A 24,347-nucleotide genomic window follows, 5' to 3' on the forward strand; every position below is an offset into this window, starting at 1 on the left:
TCATTCGGAAGATATTTTTAATTCGATTCCCGTGTATCGAGCGCTAGGTTAGGTTAACTCGTGTTTCATTAACCCACTGCATTTAGAATATTAGCTATGACACACCTTTTAGAACATTTTTAAAAAGAAAATTAAAGCTATAGAATAGCAGCTACGTTAACCAGAAGTTTTAGTAGTCATTACGTATATGTTATGCTGCTGTGTCATAAGGATGCGTCTCTCCTGAAATGACCTCAGAATTGTTTTGCAACTGATATAGAACCGGAACTGAAACCGGATATGGTTGGAGATATCGGTTCTTCATAACCGTTTCAAGAGCCAAAACCGTATCGTAACTGTTTTCAAGCCCTGCCATTGTGTATCTTTCGTTCGTTATACGAAATTCGTATCTAGATAAGAGTTTCGCCGGTCTCTGTCTCTAGATGGCGTAGCGAAGAGGCGGAACGCGCGGCAAAGGGCTTCGCCGACTGTTAAACGCGCGAAGGAAAAGCAACAAGAACGAGAAAAGGAATTCCCGAGTAGAACGAACCAGCGATACATTTTATCGGATCATGCTCCGCCGGGTGGAAGATTCGTATATCTTCGATCCTCGCGGCGCGCGGCCTTCTTATCGGCGATTTTTGCATCTCGCGCCGCCGCGCTTTCACGATTTTCAATAAACTCGAGAGGATCGCCGACGCAGGTAAAAGTATATTGGAATTCTTATCGAGCCGGCGTAGTTTGCTCGAAGAATCACAATTAAATCTGCATCCCGTCCAGATACGCGCGGACGAGTCGAATATATCGGAGGATTCGCCATCTTTCAAAGATGGCCGAATTTCTTATCTACGAGAGTTCGAAAAGTTCGCAGCCTTGGCCACCTGACGGTGATCTTGACCAAGATTTGTTTACGTATCTCGAACTGTCGTTTGTTTTATGCATAACCTCCAACTTTAGCGTCGATATGACTCATAGTTCGCGGAGGAAATTAATTTTAAAAAAGCTAACCTAAAACATCGAAGAGAAGTGACAAATTCATTTTATCCAGCGTAGACTACTATACTCAGCCCATCGAACCTGAACAAACGTCGACGCAAGCCGTCGCGATAAATATCAGACGTTTTAATAAGTCGGTGCTCAGGGTTGAAGAGGAACGCGCGTATTGTACAGAGGGTTGAAGGGTCTTGTTTTATTCTTCTTTTTTTTTTTCGAGCCGACAGATGATTGCATCAAGATATATCGCGACGCGTTGTTGAGCACGTTACGCTGATACGGTAGTTTGCTCGACAATCGTTTCTTCAGGAATTTGCATTCGCTCGACGTGTCATTCCTTTCATCGACGAATCCGTATCGAATTTCGCAGTCGAGTTCCATCAAACTACGATTTTCTAGACACGACGCAAGCACAATTTAACTCTGCAATATTATACCTACACACGATCTCGTTGACATTTTATTAACATGAAATTATTTTCGAGTAAACATTTCTGACCACACATTATACTTTCATTAAGGAATTTTTTTCTCGAAAATGCGTAGGATTTCGGGGGTATGTCTATTGACCAAAAATGTTTGTAATTGACCCCTATAACTAAATATATTTTTTTTAGTATGATTTGAAATTTCTTAATTTCATCTAAAAATTTCAGTACCTACTTGAATTTTTTTCTCGAAACTGGTTAGGATTTCAAGAGTATGTATATTAACCAAAAATGATTGTAATTGACCCCTGCAACCGAAAATAATTTTTCCAAAACAATTTGAAATTATTTTTTGTCGCCAAAAAATGTCATACCTACTCGAATTTTTTTCTCAAAAGTGAGTAGGATTTCGAAGGTATGTCTATTCACCAAAAATGATTGTAATTTACCCCTATAACTAAATATAATTTTTTCAGAGCGATTCGAAATGTTTTAATTTCCTCGAAAAATTCATCCACTTATTAATTTTTTTTCTCGAAACTGGTTAGGATTTCAAGGGTATATGTATTAACCAAAAATGATTGTAATTGACTCCCGGAACCGAAAATAATTTTTTTAGAACGATTTGAAATTTTTTTTTTCGCCGAAAAATTTTAACACCTACAATATTCCAAGTTTAATAGAATAAGTCACTGGTTTCCATTGTATCACCCTATGTGTTCTCAATACCCGGTAATCTCTTTTAATATAATCTACGAAGCCATTGTCTTACGTCCAAAAGCAGCTACTACAAAGTAAGCGTGACGTACAATGATTACACGTTCGTTCTTTGTTGCAACGAACAACAATGTACACTTTTTGGTTTTTCCGTTGCAATGCGTTGAAATGTTTTCAGTAAATCTTTGTAAAGAATTTAATACTTTCTATTTCAAAACAACAGTTAGCAAAATAATTTAGTTTGCAAATGTTTCGAGAAAAAGCTCGCGCGTCGAAAGTTAAAAAATTCCTATTTAACAGGTGGCATGAAATAGTACGCTAGAAGCTGAAATTTAGTCGGTCGAGATTTAACGGGAGTTGTCGACACGGAGAAAATTCAATCGTCAGACTTTCCTTCGCTTGTATTATCAAGTAGCTGCTGGTCGTACAGAGACATTACGCTGGGTATAATTGGAAAGTTAGAATTGAAGCGCTTGGATCGATGAACGTCGTCCCTTATTGTTCACGCAATACGGCCGTTGGCGTGTGAAGTGGATCGTCGAACAAATTGAATAAGATAGGTGACAGAATGACAGAAATTCAATCACTACCACCGACTCAAATACCCTCGTTGCACCTTTTTCGTTTTTGCTTGAGATTGTAAAACGTCATTCCAAAGTTTTCCTGCTGACAATTACGTACTTCGAAATACTGTGACGGAGGATCTACGCCAGTGATTCTCAAACTGTGCTCTATGGTATATTGAAAATTCGACCACCCAAAATTAACGTCATAGTAAAAGAACCGAATTCGTATAAAAATTAGACGTCGCAATATGGCGACTGGGATTTTTCCCGTGTACGAACGACAGACAGCAGAATGCTTATTAACAAGGCCAAACGTGAAATGCATTTTTGTTATTTCCGCGTCGGAATAATAGGCGGACATTGATAACGGCGCGATAATAACACCGAACGTGCCACGGATACGAAAGTAACGAGAACTCGTTCTACGAATGAAACGACATCCTTAGGCGTGACCTTCGATCGAAGATTAAATTCACTAAAATTAATATTGAAACGGTATAAATCATCGAGAGAAATTTACGACGACGGAGTTAACTTGCTTCTAAAATTTGCTCGTTATTTGGCCACGTCGGAGGACCGTTTTTACTGACCTAGTAATGAATACCGCGTCGTTCATTTTGTACCATAACCTCTTTTCGTACGCGGCAATCTCGCTATTGAACGGAGTTGGCAGACGCGACACGTTTTCTAATTTTAGTTATACGCATTCACAGAAACAAACGCACGACTGAACGACTTTCCTCGGAACACGAGACACGACGATAATAGCACACGCAATCGTACGTTATTACGGGGCCAAAACTGTGTCGTGTCTGGAACCGGTAGTTCGCAAGTTGAGCATCCACGGAAACATTCATAAATTCGACTATATTAATTCATTAACACTGACTGCCATATCACCTATACAGGGTGTTCGACCAACCATGGGAAAAATTTTAATGAGAGATTGTAGAGGCCAAAACAAGACGAAAATCAAGAATATAAATTTCTTGACTGAGGCTTTGTTAAAAAGTTATTAACAATTAAATTCAAAAATTTCAAATCGTTCTGGAAAAATTATTTTCGGTTGTGGGGGTCAATTACAATCATTTTTGGTGAATAGACACACCATTGAATTCCTACCCACTTTCGAGAAAAAAATTCGAGAATGTGTGAAATTTTTCGACGAAATTGAAAATTTTCAAATCGTTCTAAAAAAATTATATTTAGTTAGAGGAGTCAATTACAAGTATTTTTGGTTAATAGACATACACCCAAAATCCTACTCACTTTTGAGAAAAAAATTTGAGTAGATGTGAAATTTTTTGGCGAAAAAAAATAATTTCAAATTGTTTTGGAAAAATTATTTTCGGTTGCAGGGGTCAATTACAATCATTTTTGGTTAATACATATACCTTTGAAATCCTAACCAGTTTCGAGAAAAAAATTTAATAAGTGGATGAATTTTTCGAGGAAATTAAACCATTTCGAATAGTTCTAAAAAAATTATATTTAGTTACAGGGGTCAATTACAAGCATTTTTGGTGAATAGACATACTTTCGAAATTCTACCCTTATTCGAGAAAAAAATTCGAGAATGTGTGAAATTTTTCGACGAGATTGAAAATTTTCAAATCATTCTAAAAAAATTATATTTAGTTGCAGGGGTCAAATACAAGTATTTTTGGTCAATAGACATACACCCGAAATCCTACTCACTTTTGAGAAAAAAATTCGAGTAGGTATGACATTTTTTGGCGAAAAAAAATAATTTCAAATTGTTTTGGAAAAATTATTTTCGGTTGCAGGGATCAATTACAATCATTTTTGGTTAATACACATACCCCCGAAATCCTGCGCATTTTCGAGAAAAAAATTCAGAACTGGCGGAATCTAGAATCTCCCATTAAAATTTTTCCCACGAGTGCCTGAACACCCTGTATATGGGTGACAGGATTTACCATTATGATACTAGAAAAATTAATTCTCAAGTTAAGACATCGAGGGAAATAAATTTGAATAGAATTTGTGAATTTTAACAGTGTTACGAAAATAAGTACTGAAAGAAATTTTAGGTTATGTAGCTTACAATGGTCTAAAATCGAAATTTTACTTGTGCAGAATATTACACGGTTTTGATCTGGCAGTGAAAGTGTTAGGTATCAAATTATCGTTTGTTTCGAAATTTGCATTTATTTTACATGCTTCGTATCGAAAAATATTGATCCTTAGAATGTCCAAATGGGATCCCAATGCATATTTATCTATTTGCGTAACTGTGTGTGTGCGTTTGTGTGAATTGACAGGACGAAGGCCAGAAGCAGCGATACGAATCTTTGATGTAAGCGTGGATGGGAACAAAGAAAGCATGTGGCGTGATTTTCGAGAATCGAGCGAGAAAGGAAAGTGCGAAAAGGAAAGAAAGAAAGTCGGGGGGACAAAGGAATGCGTCGAGCGAGCCAGTCTGAAAGGTGAAGCGAACGAGAGCGAACAGAGAGTCGTAAGAAACGATTAAATTCTGTATTACTATCGATAAACCTTTTTCTACTTTATCGTGTCGATTAATATCCATTCGATTATTGAAAATTTGTTATTAATCTCGACTGGTATGGGCAGATCGGTATTTTAAACTCGAATTACAAAATCGATCGAACGTTCTCATCCCCGTGTAAGAGAAGACAGGTTTCCATTAGACGAGTTTGGCGTAGAACGCGGCCGAGGGCGTTGCGCAATCGTCGTGCAAGCGACGTTGCGTTACGCAGAAATCGCGACACGTTTCGAAAAACCGTGTCGTCCGCTTGGGCTCTCGAATTGGAAACTTGCGAAACGCGAACTGGCCAGGCGTGCAAGTGGAAATTGGCAAATGTGTGGCCCACTCCGGAACTGACCTCCCTTACAGCCGCCGAGCCAACTCCGGAGAACGGATAAAACCGATGGAACAGGTTTTGCACTCCTGAGCCAATGAACCTCGTTTAACATACGGTACACTAACTTCAACGAGCTTAACGCCTTAACAAAATTTCCCGTTCGCTGTAAATACAACGACGCGTTCGTTTCCTAACTTTGCCTCGTTTAATATCGTTCGAAACCAGAAATTCCGTAGGATTCTCGAAAATTAACTTTATAATGATTTTTTTCAAACATTCTAGAGACTCCCGTATATTTTCGACATCCCTCGTATCCCTGTTGGACGCATACTACAGTAGAGGTTAGGGATGGCAAACAATGAAAAGCCATCGATATTGTTTTTAGAAATGTGTTTTGTTTATTTTTCTTGTAAATGATACAGTTCGAAACATGCTGTTACACGTAATACTACATTACAATTTTTACGATGATACGAATCGAACGCATACGCGAATTTTTAGGTTAGAGTCACATGAGCGTCGAAATGACGTGCGTTTCTGTGTTCTGCCTAGTCTCGCGATTGAAAATAACGAAGACAGACAAGACTCACGTTCCTATTATATCTGCCTTGGTTGTTTTCAATCGTAAGATAAGGAAAAACATAAAAACGAACGTCGTTTCGACGCTCAACAACGACTGAAACAGTCCGCGTTGCTACATTTTCAACAATGGGTGCACAATTATTTCGTCAATAATGAAAGTCGAGCACAGTTACCACAATTTTTGTGAAAAGAAGGGGAAAACGATAAACACCGATTGAGCGCGACGAAGCAACGAGCGAAAAGAGCGATAAAAAATGACTAGATAAAAAAAAAGAAGCAAAGGGGCGTAGCAGCAGAACTAGAGTGGTTACCGTGTGCATTGGTAATAGCTGCTCTCGTGCGTTGAGTTTAGCAGGAAAATGGCCGCGTTTAATGAAACACCGTGTAAAGCATATTTGAAATGAGTGTTCGGCCACCCCTGGGAAAGATTTTAATGGGAGATTCCAGAGGCCAAAATAAGACGAAAATCCAGAATATCAATTTGTTGATGGAGGCTTTGTTAAAAAGTTATTAACAATTAAATTCAAAAATTTCAAATCGTTCTGGAAAAATTATTTTCGGTTGCGGGGGTCAATTACAATCATTTTTGGTGAATATACATACCTTCGAAATTCTATCCACTTTCGAGAAAAAAATTCGAGTAGGTGAACAAATTTATCGACAAAATTAAAAAATTTCAAATCGTTCTGGAAAAATTATATTTAGATGCGGGGGTGAATTACAATAATTTTTGGTTATTACACATACCCCCGAAATCCTACCCACTTTCGAGAAAAAAATTCGAGTAGGTACTGAAATTTTTCGACGAAATTAAAAAGTTTCAAATCATACTAAAAAAATTGTATTTAGTTACAGGGGGCAATTACAATCGTTTTTGGTCAATAGACATACCCCCGAAATCCTAACCACTTTCGAGAAAAAAATTGAGAACGGGCGGAACTTTAAACGTTAATAACTTTTTAACGAAGCCTCCATTAATAAATTGATATCCTTGATTTTCGTCTTATTTTGGCATCTACAATCTCCTATAAAAATTTTTCCCAGGGTTGGGCGAACACCCTGTATAATTACACGAAATTTCAGTCCGCGTTTGAAATAGTTCGGACAGAACATAACGAGAAGGTAGAAAGATGCGTCTGAATGCACGCGATTCATCTCTAGCATCCTCAGCGTCGTGTATCGGGTCCCCGTCCAAGTTATTGATTTATACGCTGACAGTCGCATCGCGTTGCTGTTCCAGTGCACATCATGAATTTCCTTCCACCTCTAGTCTCAGCGCAGGCCATATTTACCCGATCATTATACACGTTTGTTACGATTCAAAGGATCTTATTATTTATGATGCAATATTCCGTACGCAGGACGACACTAAAAAGTGGGACAAACTGTAGGAAAATTGGACTGAACGTAGTATGATTAACACGTTGACTGCCGCGCGCATTTTACGTGTGGTTTCGCCCATGGCGCCGCGTATTTTTACTATTGGTCGCGTCGTCGATCACCGGTGACCCCCACGGCAGTGAACGTGTTAACGAATAGCAATTACGACCACTGGTATAATCACGATAAAGGGGTACGAAGACATCGATTTTAAGTGACTTTTAAAACAGAGTATCACTCGAATAGATAGCCTCGCGCAAACGCTTACGGAATTCACGTACTCGTCTAAATAATTTTCTTCCTCGTTTATTTCCCTCGTGACTTCATCGATGTCTAACGTTGCTCTTGTAAGTCGAAATCGTGTACAAATTACGGAATTACAAAGTAGAAATTTTATTTATATCGATAAAAGGATACTCGTATCTTGAATATCGCAAGAAGCACACTTTGAGAAACACTGTTCCAATGGGAGTGTCCCGTGTCTTATTTCTGCCGTATTTTTCGGGTCCGTCGCATTAGTTTGCGAGCCTCTGACGCCTAGGAGCCTGTGCAGATGACCCTTGCGCGTTTGCAAATCGGTCCAGGTAAACGACTCGGATACGAACGACCTACCAAGGTCGCCGCGGCGAGGAATTTCTTTCGTTCTTGCTTGTTGCTCGTCTCGCTTCGTTGTTAGAAGCGAAAGGGAGAGACATAGAAGCAACGGAGAGAAGCTGGTTCAACGGGTCCTAAACTGTGCTCGATTCTGGGCCCCTATAGGATGACCCTACGTCGCGACGACGCCGTTTCTTTTATTTCTGTCACGTTGCGTTGCACGGACGTTAGCAGCCATTGTTGCGTTAACTCTGCCATTCTCCTCGGCTCGATATAATCCAAAATGAAATTTCAACTTTCACCCCTCGATTAATGCACTTGGGTCCATTAAACAGAGTTTGATTTTCGTCTGCCTCGATAGCTTCTGCTTCCCTATGACCTTAGATTATGTAAAGGTCACGACGGGTAATTGAATTCGTCTTTTTATAAACTTTCGTGTCAACAAAAATGTATTTACAGTAGCGGAGGTATTCAAACGCTTTTGAACCAGGATGTTTTGTTGTTAAGAAACGAAAGTTGAATTACTATTTTAAAAATACTTTTATTAACTTCTTTTATCAGTCTCCTTTATCTAAACTTTGGTATTACAAGCGGTCATTGACGTGACGATAATCGTTTAAGTTTATAGTCGATTTAGAACGAAAAACTCATCGTTTATATCGAAACGAACCTCGATAAACACATCAGATAATACGGAATTTCCTGGCGTAATAAACGCTGATAAAGCACAGGCGCGGAGTTTCCATTCGACTGATTCGATTAAAATGCTGATTTCTGTCGGAATGTTTCGCGGAGATTCAAATTAATTGAATTTTAACTCCTTCGGTTTGAACGTTTCCCATTGATTGCATTGAATCGCGCGGTTCGCAAATATTGCGTTTAAACGGTTTTCGTCAAGTAATTTAAATCAGCGGCTTTCAAACAGTTTCAAACGCGGTTCTCTTCAAACAAGGAAAGAATTCTAACGTTCGAAATTTACGAACGTATTTAAATTAATGTTTTTGTTTATTATAATTAATTCAGAATTAAGTTGCTTCTATCGATTTTTATAGATTGAATTTTGTACACGTTAAATGCGAAAGATTATTAAATGAAAGTCACATTAACATATTATAGAAACCTTTTAAAAAACAATAGAATTTTTATCTAGATCGTTGTTTACAAGAAAATTTTATAGAGATTTTAATATAAACGAGTGGAAGAAGATAAATATTTTTTTTAAATCATAATCGTCAGTCCTGATTGACGATGGAATAAAACAGTTTAATATAACATAATAAAGAAATAAGATCACAAACTTTTACTGATATTTTATAGAAACTTTTTAAAAAACAATAGAATTTTTATCTAGATCATTGTTTACAAGAAAATTTTATAGAGATTTTAATATAAACGAGTGGAAGAAGATAAATATTTTTTTAAAATCATAATCGTCAGTCCTGATTGACGATGAAATAAAACAGTTTAATATAACATAATAAAAAAATAAGATCGCAAACTTTTATCAACTTTAACTAACTTTTCTAAGTCGAGACTTAAAGTACAAGAAGTTGTACGAGATCTTTCGTATTTTACGTATACAGGGTAATCGACCACCCCTGGGAAAAATTTTTATAGGAAATTGTAGAGGCCAAAATAAGACGAAAATCAAGAATATCAATTTGTTGATGGAGGCTTCGTTAAAAAGTTATTAACGTTTCAAGTTCCCCCAGTTCTGAATTTTTTTCTCGAAAATGCGTAGGATTTCGAGGGTATGTCTATTCACCAAAAATTATTGTAATTGACCCCCGCAACCGAAAATAATTTTTTCAGAACGATTTGAAATTTTTTTTTTCCATCGAAAAATCTCATAGTTTCTCGAATTTTTTTCTAGAAAGTGGGTAGGATTTCGAAGGTATGTATATTCACCAAAAATGATTGTAATTGACCCCCGCAACAGAAAATAATTTTTCCAGAATGATTTGAAATTTTTTTTTTCGTCGTAAAATTTAGGCACCAAATTAGATTTTCGGTTAGGAATTTTTTTCTCGAAAATGCGTGGGATTTCGGGGGTATGTGTAATGGCCAAAAATAATTGTAATTGACCCCCGTATTGAAATATAATTTTTCCAGAACGATTTGAAATTTTTTAATTTTGTCGATAAATTCGTCCACCTACTCGAATTTTTTTCTCGAAAATGCGTAGAAATTCGAGGTTGTGTCTATTCACCAAAAATGATTGTAATTGACCCCCGCAACCGAAAATAATTTTTCCAGAACGATTTGAAATTTTCGAATTTAATTGTTAATAACTTTTCAACAAAGCCTCAGTCAAGAAATTTATATCCTTGATTTTCGTCTTATTTTGGCCTCTAGAATCCCCCATTAAAATTTTTCCCAGGGGTGGCCGAACACCCTGTATACGCGTAATCGATATCTACATGCATATCGTCTATATATAGATAGACATAACATAAATATAGAAGGCAGGATAATGATCGAGAAAAGAATCTGCCATCACGGAACGTTCCGCGTCGGTTGAACGATTATGAAAAAATTATCTGGGGCGTGTTAATGTATTGGCAACATGTAAACGACCGGTTACGCAAAATCCAATAGCATGCTGTTCGAATCGATGTCGATGGGTTCAGCTTACCGGTACTCCTCTACCGTCTTTGAGGGTAAACGCACGCAACATGCTTCCTCGAAGTATTTCAATCAATGAATCACCGCAAAGTACTTGGTCGGAAATCTTCCGGAAAGTTCGATCTATCTCCATGACCAAAATTATCAAGTTGTTCGACCTACACTACAAAATTCAATTTCCATTATGCAGCGAACTTTGGCTTTTACACAACTTCGCGGACGCTTAAAGTTACCGAATTTCGATCGCATTAATTGTTTGCACTTTCGAGAAGACGCTCTGAACCGAATACTCAGTTTCATGGGATAATTACATTAATTACGAGAGCTGAAAGCAAGCAGCAACAATTCTACAATGGCGTATTCGGTAAATCGGTAGAAAAAAAAGACAATTAAAAATTAACGCATACTTTTGGACACTTTGCTAAAATTTATTAGAGGTAGAAAAAAAAGTGTAGTTCTTTGCTAAAGAACGATAAAAAAAAAGACTTGGAGATATCATAACCTCGAAATGCGTACGTTTCAAAACGCCTCAGCGACGAAACATTATTATTGCAACCGGTCGTGCAATCGTTTTAGCGCTCGATTTATTTTCACCGCATCGTACGTTCGCCGGTAACGATCAAAACATTTTATTTTCATAAAAGCCTGACTGGCCGTTTTATCGCACGCGTTTCGTTACGTGCGACGGATGAGTCACGAGACGGCTCGTCGATCGTAACCGAGCTACGGGCGAATTTCGAAACGTGCTCTCTCGAATTAATACGAGGGAGATTCCCGTTTAATCGGTTTTATCATATCTCAGAAATAAACCGTTCAATTAAAATAATTGCTGAAAGAACCGACCAGCGCGATTTCGTTTCGAGAGATCTCTTTCGCCTTGAATGAAGATCGATTCGTCGCGGTCATGGTCGAATTTCTATTTACCCACTGGGCAGAGATCCGAACGTTCCGCTTTTACCAACCGAAACGTCAAGATGGGCAAAATTGCGTTCGAATAACAGATAACCAATGAAATCAACGTACAATTTATTCGTAACCTTTTAATTTGCTCGCGCTATTAATGGCCGTTTACCTTTTATTCGTTATTCGTAACTTTCGTATCTAAATAAGAATTCTGCCCATCCCTGACGGACGCCGCGTCTGCGTTCCGATTCACGAAATCACCGAACGAACACACGGCTCCGGTTTCTCTTGGACGATGCAGCGATCGTGAGAAAAAGAGAAGGCACGGTTCGTGCGTTCATCTTCCGCCGCGCGACGCTAACGAGAATAGACTGCGGTCGCGCCATTTCGAAAATAGCCGCGGAACGTAAATTTTGATCGCGCGAGTGTCGTAAGTACCGATGCTAAAGCGGGAAAGTGGGTGACTTACAGCCACTCAGGGTCAAGAGTAAACGAAGACGATACTAGGTTAGGCGAATTCCGTGCCCCCGGTAGTGTTAGCATTCTCCGCCCGGAACGCTTTGAACGCTGCGTTCGAGCGTGGCCGAACTCCGTACCAATTAATCCCGAGGGACACGCGAACGGTCCCTTGTCCTACCTAACCTTTTCGCTGTCGAATCGATAGGCGGTAAGACAAAGCCACTTTGCTGAATTAATTATTGGTTAACACTAGGTTTATGGGCACTCGTTGCGCATATTTTTATTATAATTCGCTACGTTGGCAGTTGCATTAAAATGCAGTTTTTCTTTTAATTAGAGTATACGTCCATATCATTACATCAATTCAACATAAATTGCTAACAAATGATATTTATGAGTCCTATAACGTTAAGTTTAGAATCTGAATGCGTCAAATTGACGCGTACTGTAAACCTAGTGTTAATAACGGAAGAATTATTCGAAACAAGAACTCATCTACCAAAACCGTTTTTCGTGATGTTGGAAGTTCGGTAGTTAATACAGTTCACCATCTGAAGATTAATATAAGATGGCACATATTTTACGCGTAATTCAAACCGATCAACATTTCTATTCTATTGCGATACTAAAAATTTCTATTCTACCTCTTTTGGCCGTCGTGACCTACTATATTGATTTCACGACCCACCGATGGGCCACGAGCATTGTCTTAAACCAGTGGTTCTCAAACCGAGTCCTACTGATCCCTACTAAGTTTTTTTAAGAAATAAAAAACATACTATACAGGGTGTTTGACCAACCCTGGGAAAAATTTTAATGGGAGATTCTAGAGGCCAAAATAAGACGACAATCAAGAATCAATTTCTTGACTGAGGCCTCGTTAAAAAGTTATTAACAATTAAATTCAAAAATTTCAAATCATACTAAAAAAATTATATTTAGTTACAGGGATCAATTACAATCATTTTTGGTGAGTACACATACCCTCGAAATCTTACCCACTTTCGAGAAAAAAATTCGAGTAGGTGCTGAAATTTTTCGGCGAAATTAAAAAATTTCAAATCGTTCTGGAAAAATTATTTTCGGTTGCGGGGGTCAATTACAATCATTTTTGGTGAATAGACATACCCCCGAAATCCTACGCACTTTCGAGAAAAAAATTCCTTACCGAATATCTAATTTTACGACGAAAAAAAAAATTTCAATTCGTTCTGGAAAAATTATTTTCGGTTGCGGGGGTCAATTATAATAATTTTTGATCAATAGACATACCCCCGAAATCCTAACCAGTTTCGAGAAAAAAATTCAAAACGGACAAAACTTTAAATGTGAATAACTTTTTAACGAAGCCTCCATCAACAAATTGGTATTCTTGATTTTCGTCTTATTTTGGCCTCTAGAATCCCCCATTAAAATTTTTCCCAGGGTTGGCAGAACACCTTGTATAATGGATTATAAATTTTTTTGTAATATTTGATTCCTATTAAAATGTTTTCGTCGGTAGTAAACAAAATACGATATTTATATTTAACTGCGTACTGTTAGGTATTTCTTTGGATTTAAGAACGCCATGAAAATATTACTAACGCATTTAAGGCACTATGAACAGAGAAAGTTTGAGAACCTCTACTGTAAACGAAGACAAAATCGGTCACTTTCCTTCTATTCTTCATTGTAAGCAATCTCGCAATTGTTTCCTATTATAATTTTCATACGCCGTTGAATACATAGATTTATGTTAAACAATCTTGGAAACAATACTTTACTGTGGAAACAGAGTTACGCTCTGTATGAGAATACTCATGAAGGTGTCGACTCTAGAGGGCATTACGGAATGAAACGATCAAAATGCGACAGTATGTTTCAAATGGTAAATGATTTTTCGGAATTTGATATTTTTGAAACTTCGAACACGTCGCGACGCGAAGCCTGAAAGATTGAATCCAGCACATAACGAAGTTTGGGTCGACCTTGTTTGACTTTAGCGAATCCAATATTGATTTTTCCTATCAGTTCTCGGCGCGTATTGATCACTTCTGAATATATTTTTTCTTTCGAAGTTAGCCAGACGTAAAAATTTTACGTCGGAATGTTTTTTCACAAAATCAAAGCAAATTTTTGTTTAACATTTCGATCTCCGAGTGGATTCCTTTCCAAAAAGTAACGTACTAATTTAAATCTATGCAAACGTATACACTATTAGGCGGCGTTCATTTGTTAAACTTAATATAGATAAATAAATGTAAACAAAGTAAGTTTGTAAATTCGACCATGACAGTCGGCGTGTTAATAATAAAAGTACTTAACCAAGCTCTGTAATCGACCACGCAGAATGGAATTTGTTAAATATTAATACATTCTGCATTAAGTATTTAATGCTTTGAAAACTGTTCGAGGAAAGTGGTAGTTTCACTCTGTGTACGAGGTTCGTGAGAGGAAACGTTTCACGCGTAATATTTCTTAGCTGAAAATCCTGCGGGTCATTACTGTGAAGGAGGAGAAAACGAACTGACCCGGAAGACGCAAGCGCATCAAAGCAGACGGAAGTGGTCGAGAATATAATTCTCAAGAAGCACCAAGTCGAACTGCACCGTAAAAGTGACTCGTATATACCATTACGGATGCATCGATATCGACTTTCGACCGAGGCAAAAGTAACACACGCGTATTTTCTAGAAAATATCCACCAGGACCTAATAATACTGAGTGCATCAAACAGGAATATAACAACTTTTTACGAAACTAAATTTTCGATCTTAATAAAAATTTTAATTCCTCTATCAAGAAATACACGATACAAAATTTGAGGCCAAAATAAGACGAAAATCAAGAATATCAATTTCTTGACTGAGGCTTCGTTAAAAAGTTATTAAAAAATTAAATTAACAAATTTTACATCATTCTGGAAAAATTATATTTAGTTACAGGGGTCGATTACAAGCATTTTTGATCAATAGACATACCTTCGAAATTCTACCCCTATTCGAGAAAAAAATTCGAGAATGTGTGAAATTTTTCGACGAAATTGAAAATTTTCAAATCATTCTGAAAAAATTATATTTAGTTATAGGGGTCAATTACAAGCATTTTTGATCAATAGACATACCTTCGAAATTCTACCCCTATTCGAGAAAAAAATTCGAGGTGTGAAATTTTTCGATGAAATTGAAAATTTTCAAATCATTCTGAAAAAATTATATTTAGTTACAGGGGTCAATTACAAGCATTTTTGATCAATAGACATACCTTCGAAATTCTACCCCTATTCGAGAAAAAAATTCGAGAAGGTGTGAAATTTTTCGATGAAATTGAAAATTTTCAAATCATTCTGAAAAAATTATATTTAGTTACAGGGGTCAATTACAATCATTTTTGATCATTTAACATACCCTCGAAATCCTACTCACTTTCGAGAAAAAAATTCGAGAAGGTGTGAAATTTTTAGACGAAATTAATTTCAAATAAAAGATTACACATCATTCTAAGAAAATTATGTTTAGTTCCGGGGGTCAATTACAATCATTTTTGGTCATTAGACATACCCACGAAATCCTGCGCATTTTCGAGAAAAAAATTAAGTACAGGTGGAACTTTAAACATTAATAACTTTTTAACGAAGCCTCCATCAACAAATTAGTATTCTTAATTTTCGTCCTATTTTGGTCCCTAGAATCTCCCATTAAAATTTTTCCCAGGTGTGACGGAACACCCTGTATATTTCATTCTTATATTAAATCGTCGTGCTAAATTATTATATCTAGGCAATGCTTAATAATTATTCAATTATTTTAACGAAATGCACGGCAGCAGCCGCAATTAACCCATTTCTGAACGATTCCTCCTATCTGCTTTAAAATCTATGCTAGTTTTTCCCAGTTCCCCCTTTGTGAAAAGAAACTTTAACAATTCCATGCATAAATTCCACTTCCAAGCGCCGCGGCACACTTTCCGCGCAAAGTTCCCTATCTACGCGCGTTACAAAATACGCCCACGATTTGATAATATGCAAAAGAGTGGTGTTGTAACGATAGTGTTGCGTCTTATCGTCATTTATTGATTGTAATTTAACAGAATGTAGAAAGTCTTAACGCTTTACGATATGCATAGTACGTACATGTATATGTATAAATTCGTATGTATATTCAACGACCCAATTTCCTTCGTTGCAAAAATTCCACGTAGCAGAGATTTATTCCAACCTCGATGAACTTTTTTACCATGAGTCAAATAAATGATGGAACATTTTTTAAGTGTCAAAAGACAGCGATAGACAGTAATTTTAATAAAAAAAAAAATAATAATTGTTTTACCGCGTTTCGATAACATTAGTAGCGTCAAAAAAGTACGCCATTGAACTCTTGAATATTTTTATATTTCAAAGAAATTATGAAACATTTGTTAAGTATCAGAAGATAACGATATAGTAATTTTAATAAAAAAATAATAATTGTTTTAACGCGTTTCGATAATATTAGTAGCGTCAAAAAAGTACACCATTGAACTCTTGAATATTTTTATATTTCAAATAAGATACAATATTGTGACAGGTTTGGATAATATTCTGTTTTTCTCGATGCCAGGCGTTGCATGATGGATCTTCCAAATAAATAAATAGGATGCACATGGAATAATCGATGCTCCTCTTCGTTCGGTGGCTGGTGAAAATCTTCACGACCTCGGATAACTTGGAAATGGGTTCCGCATTCGAGCCCGATATATTTCTACTAGGCAGCGCAGCCCGCAAGAGTTACGATGGCTGTTAAATTACGAAAGGCTCGCGCAATAACATTCTTCGCCGATAATTACGTCGGCATATTACGGTTTGCTATTACAAAAGACCCATTATCCGCATCTCCGTGAAAGAATTGCTCGGGACACTTTTTCTTTTTAACAAGACCATCTCGTTCCTGTCACTCTTGGGCGCATTGTGCCTTCATTATCCTGCTAATTAATCCTGATTCCAAATCTCTGCAACGCGTAACGCGTACACGAGGCTCCTACGTAACGTTTCCTTACAAGTCACGTACACACGTAATACGTAAATACGTCAAAAATATTATCATCGATCAGTCGACCGCTAATCTATTTATCTGAAAATACATATAAACCAGATGTGAGACTATTCGAATAGTTTCATCTTGAATATTATTATTAAAATAGAAAATTATAAAATATTCTATACAAGGTGTTCAGCCAACCCAGGGAAAAATTTTAATGGGGGATTCTAGAGGCCAAAATAAAACGAAAATCAAGAATACCAATTTGTCGATGGAGGCTTCGTTAAAAAGTTATTAACAATTAAATTCAAAAATTTCAAATCGTTTTGAAAAAATTATTTTCGGTTGCGGGGTTCAATTACAATCATTTCTGGTGAATACGCATACCTTCGAAATCCTATCCACTTTCGAGAAAAAAATTCGAGTAGGTGCTAAAATTTTTAGACAAAATTAAAAAATTTCAAATCATACTAAAAAAATTATATTTAGATACAGGGGTCAATTACAAGCATTTTTGGTAAATACACATACCCCCGATATCCTACGCACTTTCCTGAAAAAAATTCCTTAGCGAAAATCTAATTTGGTGCTTAAATTTTGCGACGAAAAAAAAAATTTCAAATCGTTCTGGAAAAATTATTTTCGGTTGCAGGGGTCAATTACAATCATTTTTGGTCATGAGTCATACCATCGAAATTCTACCCACTTTCGAGAAAAAAATTGGAAAAAGTACTGAAATTTTTAGACAAAATTAAAAAATTTCAAATCATACTAAAAAAATTATATTTAGATACAGGGGTTAATTACAAGCATTTTTGGTGAATAGACATACCCCCGAAATCTTGTGCATTTTCAAGAAAAAAATTCAGTACCGGCGGAACTTTAAACGTTAACAACTTTTTAACGAAGCCTCCATCGACAAATTGATATTCTTGATTTTCGTCTTATTTTGGCCCCTAGAATCCTCCATTAAAATTTTTCCCATGGGTGACTGAACACCCTGCATAAATATAAAGTCCAAGTAAGGATGAACTGAAATAACTCGGGTATACTTCACATTGCATTACTTGAATATCAGAAATACCCAGATACTCGATCGGTGCACGAAATATTCGAATGGTATTCGAATGAAATTCACGGAATATTAAAATCACTGGGTTATTCGATCACAAAAAGGTCCGACAGGTTCCAGCGCTGGTACATATAAACATTCCGCGCACGGCAATCTCAAACGCTCGAAACCCGATGTAATTAAAAATTCCTAGCGATCGCCGTATTTTCCCGTTGGGTCGCGCCGGACGAAACGCAACACCGACAGCATGTCTGCATACATTACCCGAACTGGAAGTCGTAGATCGACTCCGTACGGGTATTTACATCACCGATACGTGGAAATTGACAGTGACACGGGCCAGAGACGCGGTAAAAGTTGCGCGCACCGTGCCCGCGAGACGTTCGTAAAAGGTGACGAGAGCGCGTTGCGCCAAAAAAAAAAAGTCGTTACATCTATTGCGATCGAAGCTATTGCAGGTAAGACGGATACCCGCGGAGCAATCGTGAAACGCCCACGCATCGGAACACGCGCTCGACCACCGATCAGATTCTCTCGGTAAGGTCGCACGCAAAGACGCGATGCGTGCAAGTGTAACGCAATATTTCTTCTCTTCGAGATAAAAAAAAAAAGAACATCTTGTGCGGGAACGATCGGAATATAGTGAAACGAAAACAAACAAAGTGTTACCTCCTCGAGGGACGTGATGGTCTGTCTGCATTGTGGCATTCGCGAAACGAAGGTGGACGTGGTAGGCGAGTTGTAATCCTCCCTCGTCTCATCGACGAATTCGCTTACAGCGATTAGGCCCGGCATTTTTTCCCTCTTCCCACCTATATTACCCTGAACGATAACGAGCTCTGTGGATTGTTCACCGGTCTGGCACTTGGTGCCGTCGCACTCACTTCACTCTGACACCACTCACTTCACCGTTTCTCCCGTGCGCACCATAAATTCCGCGGGAGGGCTGTCACCTTCTGTCTCCTCCCAATGCCGTTTCCCGTGACGCACGGTAAACGTCGTCCCGGTGCGACCAACGGACCCAGAGCAGAGCGGCGGGAGGGGGTAAGGGATACAAAGCGAAGAAGGAGAGGGAAGGGGGTTGGAAAGAGAAAGAGAGAAACTTTGAGCACACGGTCTGTCTTCTCTACCAGCGAGAGACACTTGCGCGACACGATTATTTCCTTAACATTTTGGTCGCCTGGAGTTTCCCGCACTGACCGCGAGGAAACATATTTCGCTTCTTGTTTTTCGTCCCGCGGCTCGCGATGCATACACACTTTTACGCGCGTACGCGACTGCGTCCCAGAGAAACTTCCCAGCACCTACACGCCACTCGATCCAAAGTCAACCCGATCGGTGCCCAAACGTTTTCATCCACGGTCAAAGTTTCACTGAGGAGGCGCTGTATACGCCCATACCTTCACCATTAAGTTCACAATTGGAAAGAAAGTCGTTCGTATTCGATGATCGAAAGTGCCGTCATCTTGTGGCAATTAACTGCATCTAACGTCGAGCAAATACTTTGAATCCCAGACTTGAAAATTACTTTTATTCGTCGCGATACACATGTACAGTAGCATGTCGCCTTTATGTTCAGACGGCGCGCGGTAAATAGGAATAGCAACGAATTTTATTTTAATTTTTTATTTCGACGAGGGTCAATATTCTCCTCATACAAAATGAATTTTTCAGAATATACGTTCAAGTATTTTTCTCGAAAATTTCTCTTGAGTGTAGACGATGTACGCATTATAAAAATTAAGGTACGGATATAAATAAAGCCAATAATGTATGAATTTTCCACTTTTATTACAGAAACAAGGAAATTATAGAACAAGAGTCTCTTGTAGTTTGAGTTGTTTTTTGCTTTTTGCTTTAACTTGTGCTGCAATGCGATCTAAATCTCTACGACCTTGACTTGTGAGTTTTCGTCCACCAAGTGGAGCCTTCTCGATGAGTTTCAGTTGTTCCAAGCTCTGAAGAGCTTTGCGAGCTACACCTCCTGCAGACCGGCAAAAGTGACTGGGGTGGGTGCCATTACGTTTGCGTCCTCCAAAAATTTTGGTGACTGCTCCTACACCAATCGGGCTACGAATGTAAATGTGACGTACTAACGCAGCACACCTAATGTAGTACCAATCTGGATCGTACGGAGCAAGTTCCTTGAAACGTGCAGATTTTACAATGTCCACCCATTCTGGAACTCGCATTTTGCCCGTCCTGTAATTCGTTACGAATTAATGAACGATTATCGTTTTAATTTCAATATTTCAAAGGAATATATGTTTATCTATTTTTGAGGTTAAGAACGTTTCCACAAATACAATTACTTACTTTTTCAAGAACGCGGCAAAAGCCTTTACGAACTTGTGTTGGTCGACGTCTTTTAGCGTTACGGAAGGCATCTAAAACAAATATATATATAACAGAAGTGGTTAATAAACAAACACGTTGTTAACCATGTACCACATGTATATTGCTGTAACACCGGATATTTGAATACCGTAGCAAAACGTGATACACATTTTAAAATAAACATGAAAATTATGTAAAAAGCATGAGTTATTTTGTATAATAACGTATGCTAGTTTTTTAAAAGTAATATGGCAAACTAAAACTGCCAGAAGTACACACCTTCGCGCGGAAGCTGACCGGAAAGAGAAAACCGAAGATGGAGTAAGGAGCATGAAAACTACAAGATGGCGACACTAACAGGAAGAGGCCATGAAATTTTGATACATAGAAAGGTATCTTACTGGCTGTACGATGTTTTATTGATACGAATTTCAATCTGATTACCATTGCAATATCTGATTTATATTTTTTTTTCAGTGATTAGAAAGAAATTATATTTAATCACTTTTTTTTGTATTGCAGAACAAAACGGAAATACCAACTTAACCTTTTCCTTTGTACAATGAAAATGCTCCATCGTGTTTGCTGGAAATAAGATTTGCATTGTCAAATATTTAATTGTGTGTCAACGAACAAGGGAATTTATATCAGTTCAGATAGATATGATAATCAATTCGGTAACTGCTATTTGTGAGTAATTTTGATTCAACGAATCGTTAGCGCTAGCGCTGTCGGTTGCAACAGTGTGACCAGATCTGGCAGAATGAGTGCATCAGAGGTGACTGTCGCATGGCGACACAGTAAAAATCGTTGCAAATTATCAGTAAGTTCATATGCTTAAGCAGCAAAAGTGCATTGAAGATATGAATATCGTTTTATTTAAAAACTCGTGTTAGCAATATATGAGAGTATCCGTTTTTGAATTTAGTTCGGTTGTTAAGAAGAATTATACAATGTCTCCGGTGTTGATAGAAGAAATTCCTTTCTCAAACGATTTTCTATTTCGTCAAGTAAGTCTCGACTATTTTTCATTATAGCATATGCAACGCCATTTAGCTACTGAAACTGTACTGTTTCGTCTAAAAGTAACTTTATGATGCAGACAGAGATTACATACGTGTTAACTTCTTTAGGATACTATGCAATTGTTTCGAAATTCTGTACGTACACGTGACATGGTTACATATTGTTACTGTCCATTCATTAACAGATTAAACGCTATGTCGCTGTTTAAGGGCGGGTGAATCATATTAAAAAATATGTTTACACACTTTTACTTAACCAACGAATTTTGTTGAAATGAATGTGGTTTTCCTTTACAAGTATTACAAAAGGTTTGATTTTCTTGGTACTCCCAGCCTAAATAACAAGTAAAACGTAATTTTTTACATTACCATCGAATTATGAGTTGTACCTGGCAACCACGGTGGTCGAGGGGCCCCTTAATCCCAGATTAATCAAATCTCTAAATGAGTTTGTTGGTGTACAAATAATTGCTATATTAATTTTCTCCGCGTAATTTAATCGAAGTGCAAAGAAAGACCCTGGGCGATGTTATCTTGGAAATTTTATCCAGCTACGAATTTTCGACAATTAAATTCATGAATTTTCTATTAAAATTTGTTCACCGTTTCAGATGAAGCAGTGGCAGCGAACATGTGCCGCGCATATGCAAAGAGAATCTCCGTAAACGATTATATTTTTTAGATATAGTTTCCCATGATGTTCCCGTCGTAGTTTCCGTGTACAAAGCTGCATAATAAAAACGAATTTAATTTGTTTCTACGGAAAAATATATTTTCACTTCGCCGTTCCGTCGACAACCGTTCGACAGACTGAATAACACTGAACACCGTTAAAATTAATACTTTCATCCCTTTTAACTTATAAACGACTCGTCATCCGGTGGCTGTACTAACTAATCAGATGAACGATACCTGTAAACGTGTTATCTTTCGTGTATACTATCAGGACGATATCATAATGGCGATCGAATTTTCGTTGGTCAAATTGCCCGGCCGGTTTCCGAGCGTCGAAGTGCGTTGATTGTTCGGAACGTTCGAGAAACGTGACGTAAGCGATGATAGAGACAAAAGTTGGTGTAATCGGGTAGCTTGAACGGGCTGCCTCGTCGAAACTCGAGACGAAGAGACCCCCATAGTGTGTCGCTGGTTTCTGCTGCATAGCTGAGGGTTGAAATCGATACCGTTTCCAGGGTAACCGGTGGGTACGGTGGCCGACACACAGGCAATGGTATGGGCCAGAGATGCCATACGGAGCAGAGATACCAGATACAGCACCCGGTGCCCTACTCACACATACCAGATCACGCGTACGTGAGCTCGTAGAGTTTCGGAAAGTCGACAAAGGCAAACTGACACATGCCCTCTTTCTCGATTATTCCGAAGCTGCCCGAAGTAATTTCGGACCGCCTCGTGGGAGTTGAGAGAGAAAGGCTCACATTTGCCTTCTCGCTCTTAACAACTGAAATCCGACCTCACGTCAACGCCATACGATTCGGAATCTCGACTGCCCAGGCATTTTTACTTGCCTTTCCTAGAGTTCATTACTGAACTCTATTCTTCTATTTGCCTCAGATGACTTCTGATGACCAGTGCTGACAAAAGTGCAGAACTTCCGACAACTTTTGACACCATACAGCGACTGTTACTGACTGCTCCTGATTACTGCTTGCCTCTGCTGGACTCTGTTGACCATCGCTTATAATTCTGACAACCTATAACGATTACTACTGACTTCTGCTAACCTCTGTTGGTCTTTGCTAATCTCTGACAGCGTGTGCTTGTCTCTGCTGAACTTTCCTGGCCTCTGCCGAATGCTACTGACCACTGCAGGTATTTCTGATAATCTATAACGATTAATACTTACTACTGCATGCCCCTACAAGTCTCTGCTTGCCTTTGCAGCTTTCTGCTTGCCTGTGCATGCCTTTGCTGGCCTCTGCTGAACACTGCTGACCACCCCTGATGCTTCTGACATCGTATAACAATTACTACTTGCTACTATTCGCCCCTGGTGATCTCTGCTTATCACTGCTGGCCTCTGCTGACCACCGTTTATATTTCTGACAACGTACAACGATTACGACTGGCTACTGTTAGTCTACCCCAGCCTCTGCTGACCGCTGCTGACCACTCCTGGCATTTCTGACAACGTATAACGATTACTACTGACGTCTGCCAGCCTCCGCTGGCCTCTGCTGACCGCTGCTGACCACTCCCGTTACTTCTGACAACGTATAACGATTACGACTGGCTACTGTCAGCCTCTCCCAGTCTCTGCTGACCTCTGCTGACCACCCCTGATGCTTCTGGCAACGTATAACGATTACAACTTGCTACTGCTTGCCCCTGCTAGTCTCTGCATGCCTCTGCATGCCTCTGCATCCCTCTGCTGACCTTTGCTGGCCCCTGCTGACCACGCTGACCTTTGTTAACAACTTCTAATATGATGTACATGTATCAAAACTTTGTATAATGTAAATCTATGACAATAAATGATATAATTTCAAAGAATTCTATGTGTTCTCATCACTTTTACCTTTCTTTTCCTCTCCCCATTATTCCCTTAGTTATAAGAAACCGTTTCTCTACTTAAAACTGGAATTCCAAAGTGCCCGGAGCGTTTTCTGAAATGCCGGTGACCTTGACCCACTTTCGAAACTGGGTCAAGGCCAAATCCTGATTCCCAAAGCGCCCGGAATTTTTCTAAGATTCGATGGCCTTGACCCACTTTCGAAATTGGGTCAAGGCCATCCGGATTTCCAAGTTGGCCGGAAGATTTCTGAAATTTCGAATGGCCTTGACCCACTTTCGAAATTGGGTCAAGGCCATCCGGATTTCCAAGTC

The 24,347-nt window shown here is 38.4% G+C and overlaps 3 protein-coding genes across 12 annotated transcripts in view; 1 reads left to right on the forward strand and 2 right to left on the reverse strand.

Moving 5' to 3' along the window:
- Positions 1-19,782, reverse strand: part of Asap (ArfGAP domain of ASAP) — a 41,141-nt gene extending 21,359 nt beyond the window's left edge. For 3 of the 8 annotated variants that reach the window (XM_076780372.1, XM_076780347.1, XM_076780318.1), the window contains exon 1: positions 18,811-19,782. In XM_076780372.1, coding sequence (XP_076636487.1) covers positions 18,811-18,936 — 126 coding nt within the window. In that variant the 5' untranslated portion in view covers positions 18,937-19,782. Of the gene's footprint in view, positions 1-10,720; positions 10,874-11,782; positions 12,210-14,428; positions 14,675-18,810 lie in introns of those variants that run through there. The other 5 variants (XM_076780356.1, XM_076780316.1, XM_076780329.1 and 2 more) reach the window with 4 other exon arrangements.
- Positions 1-24,347, forward strand: part of Smg (sterile alpha motif domain containing protein 4 smaug) — a 63,632-nt gene that overhangs the window by 33,802 nt on the left and 5,483 nt on the right. The window contains exons 10-11 of one of the 3 annotated variants that reach the window (XR_013080901.1): positions 23,076-23,333; positions 23,406-23,462. The exons of 1 other annotated variant lie outside the window; for it this stretch is intronic. The gene's annotated coding sequence lies outside the window, so the exon portion shown is untranslated. Of the gene's footprint in view, positions 1-23,075; positions 23,463-24,347 lie in introns of those variants that run through there. One more of the 3 variants, XM_076780530.1, reaches the window with a different exon arrangement.
- Positions 19,914-20,825, reverse strand: LOC143349543 (small ribosomal subunit protein eS19). Its single transcript, XM_076780891.1, has 3 exons — positions 20,758-20,825; positions 20,458-20,528; positions 19,914-20,343 (listed from the first exon to the last, which is right to left on the reverse strand). The coding sequence occupies exons 2-3, from the start codon at positions 20,526-20,528 to the stop codon at positions 19,950-19,952; spliced, it is 465 nt and encodes a 154-aa protein (XP_076637006.1). The 5' UTR covers positions 20,758-20,825; the 3' UTR covers positions 19,914-19,949.

The sequence above is a fragment of the Colletes latitarsis genome, chromosome 2 (assembly GCF_051014445.1).
Source record: "Colletes latitarsis isolate SP2378_abdomen chromosome 2, iyColLati1, whole genome shotgun sequence".
Taxonomy (NCBI): Eukaryota; Metazoa; Arthropoda; class Insecta; order Hymenoptera; family Colletidae; genus Colletes; species Colletes latitarsis.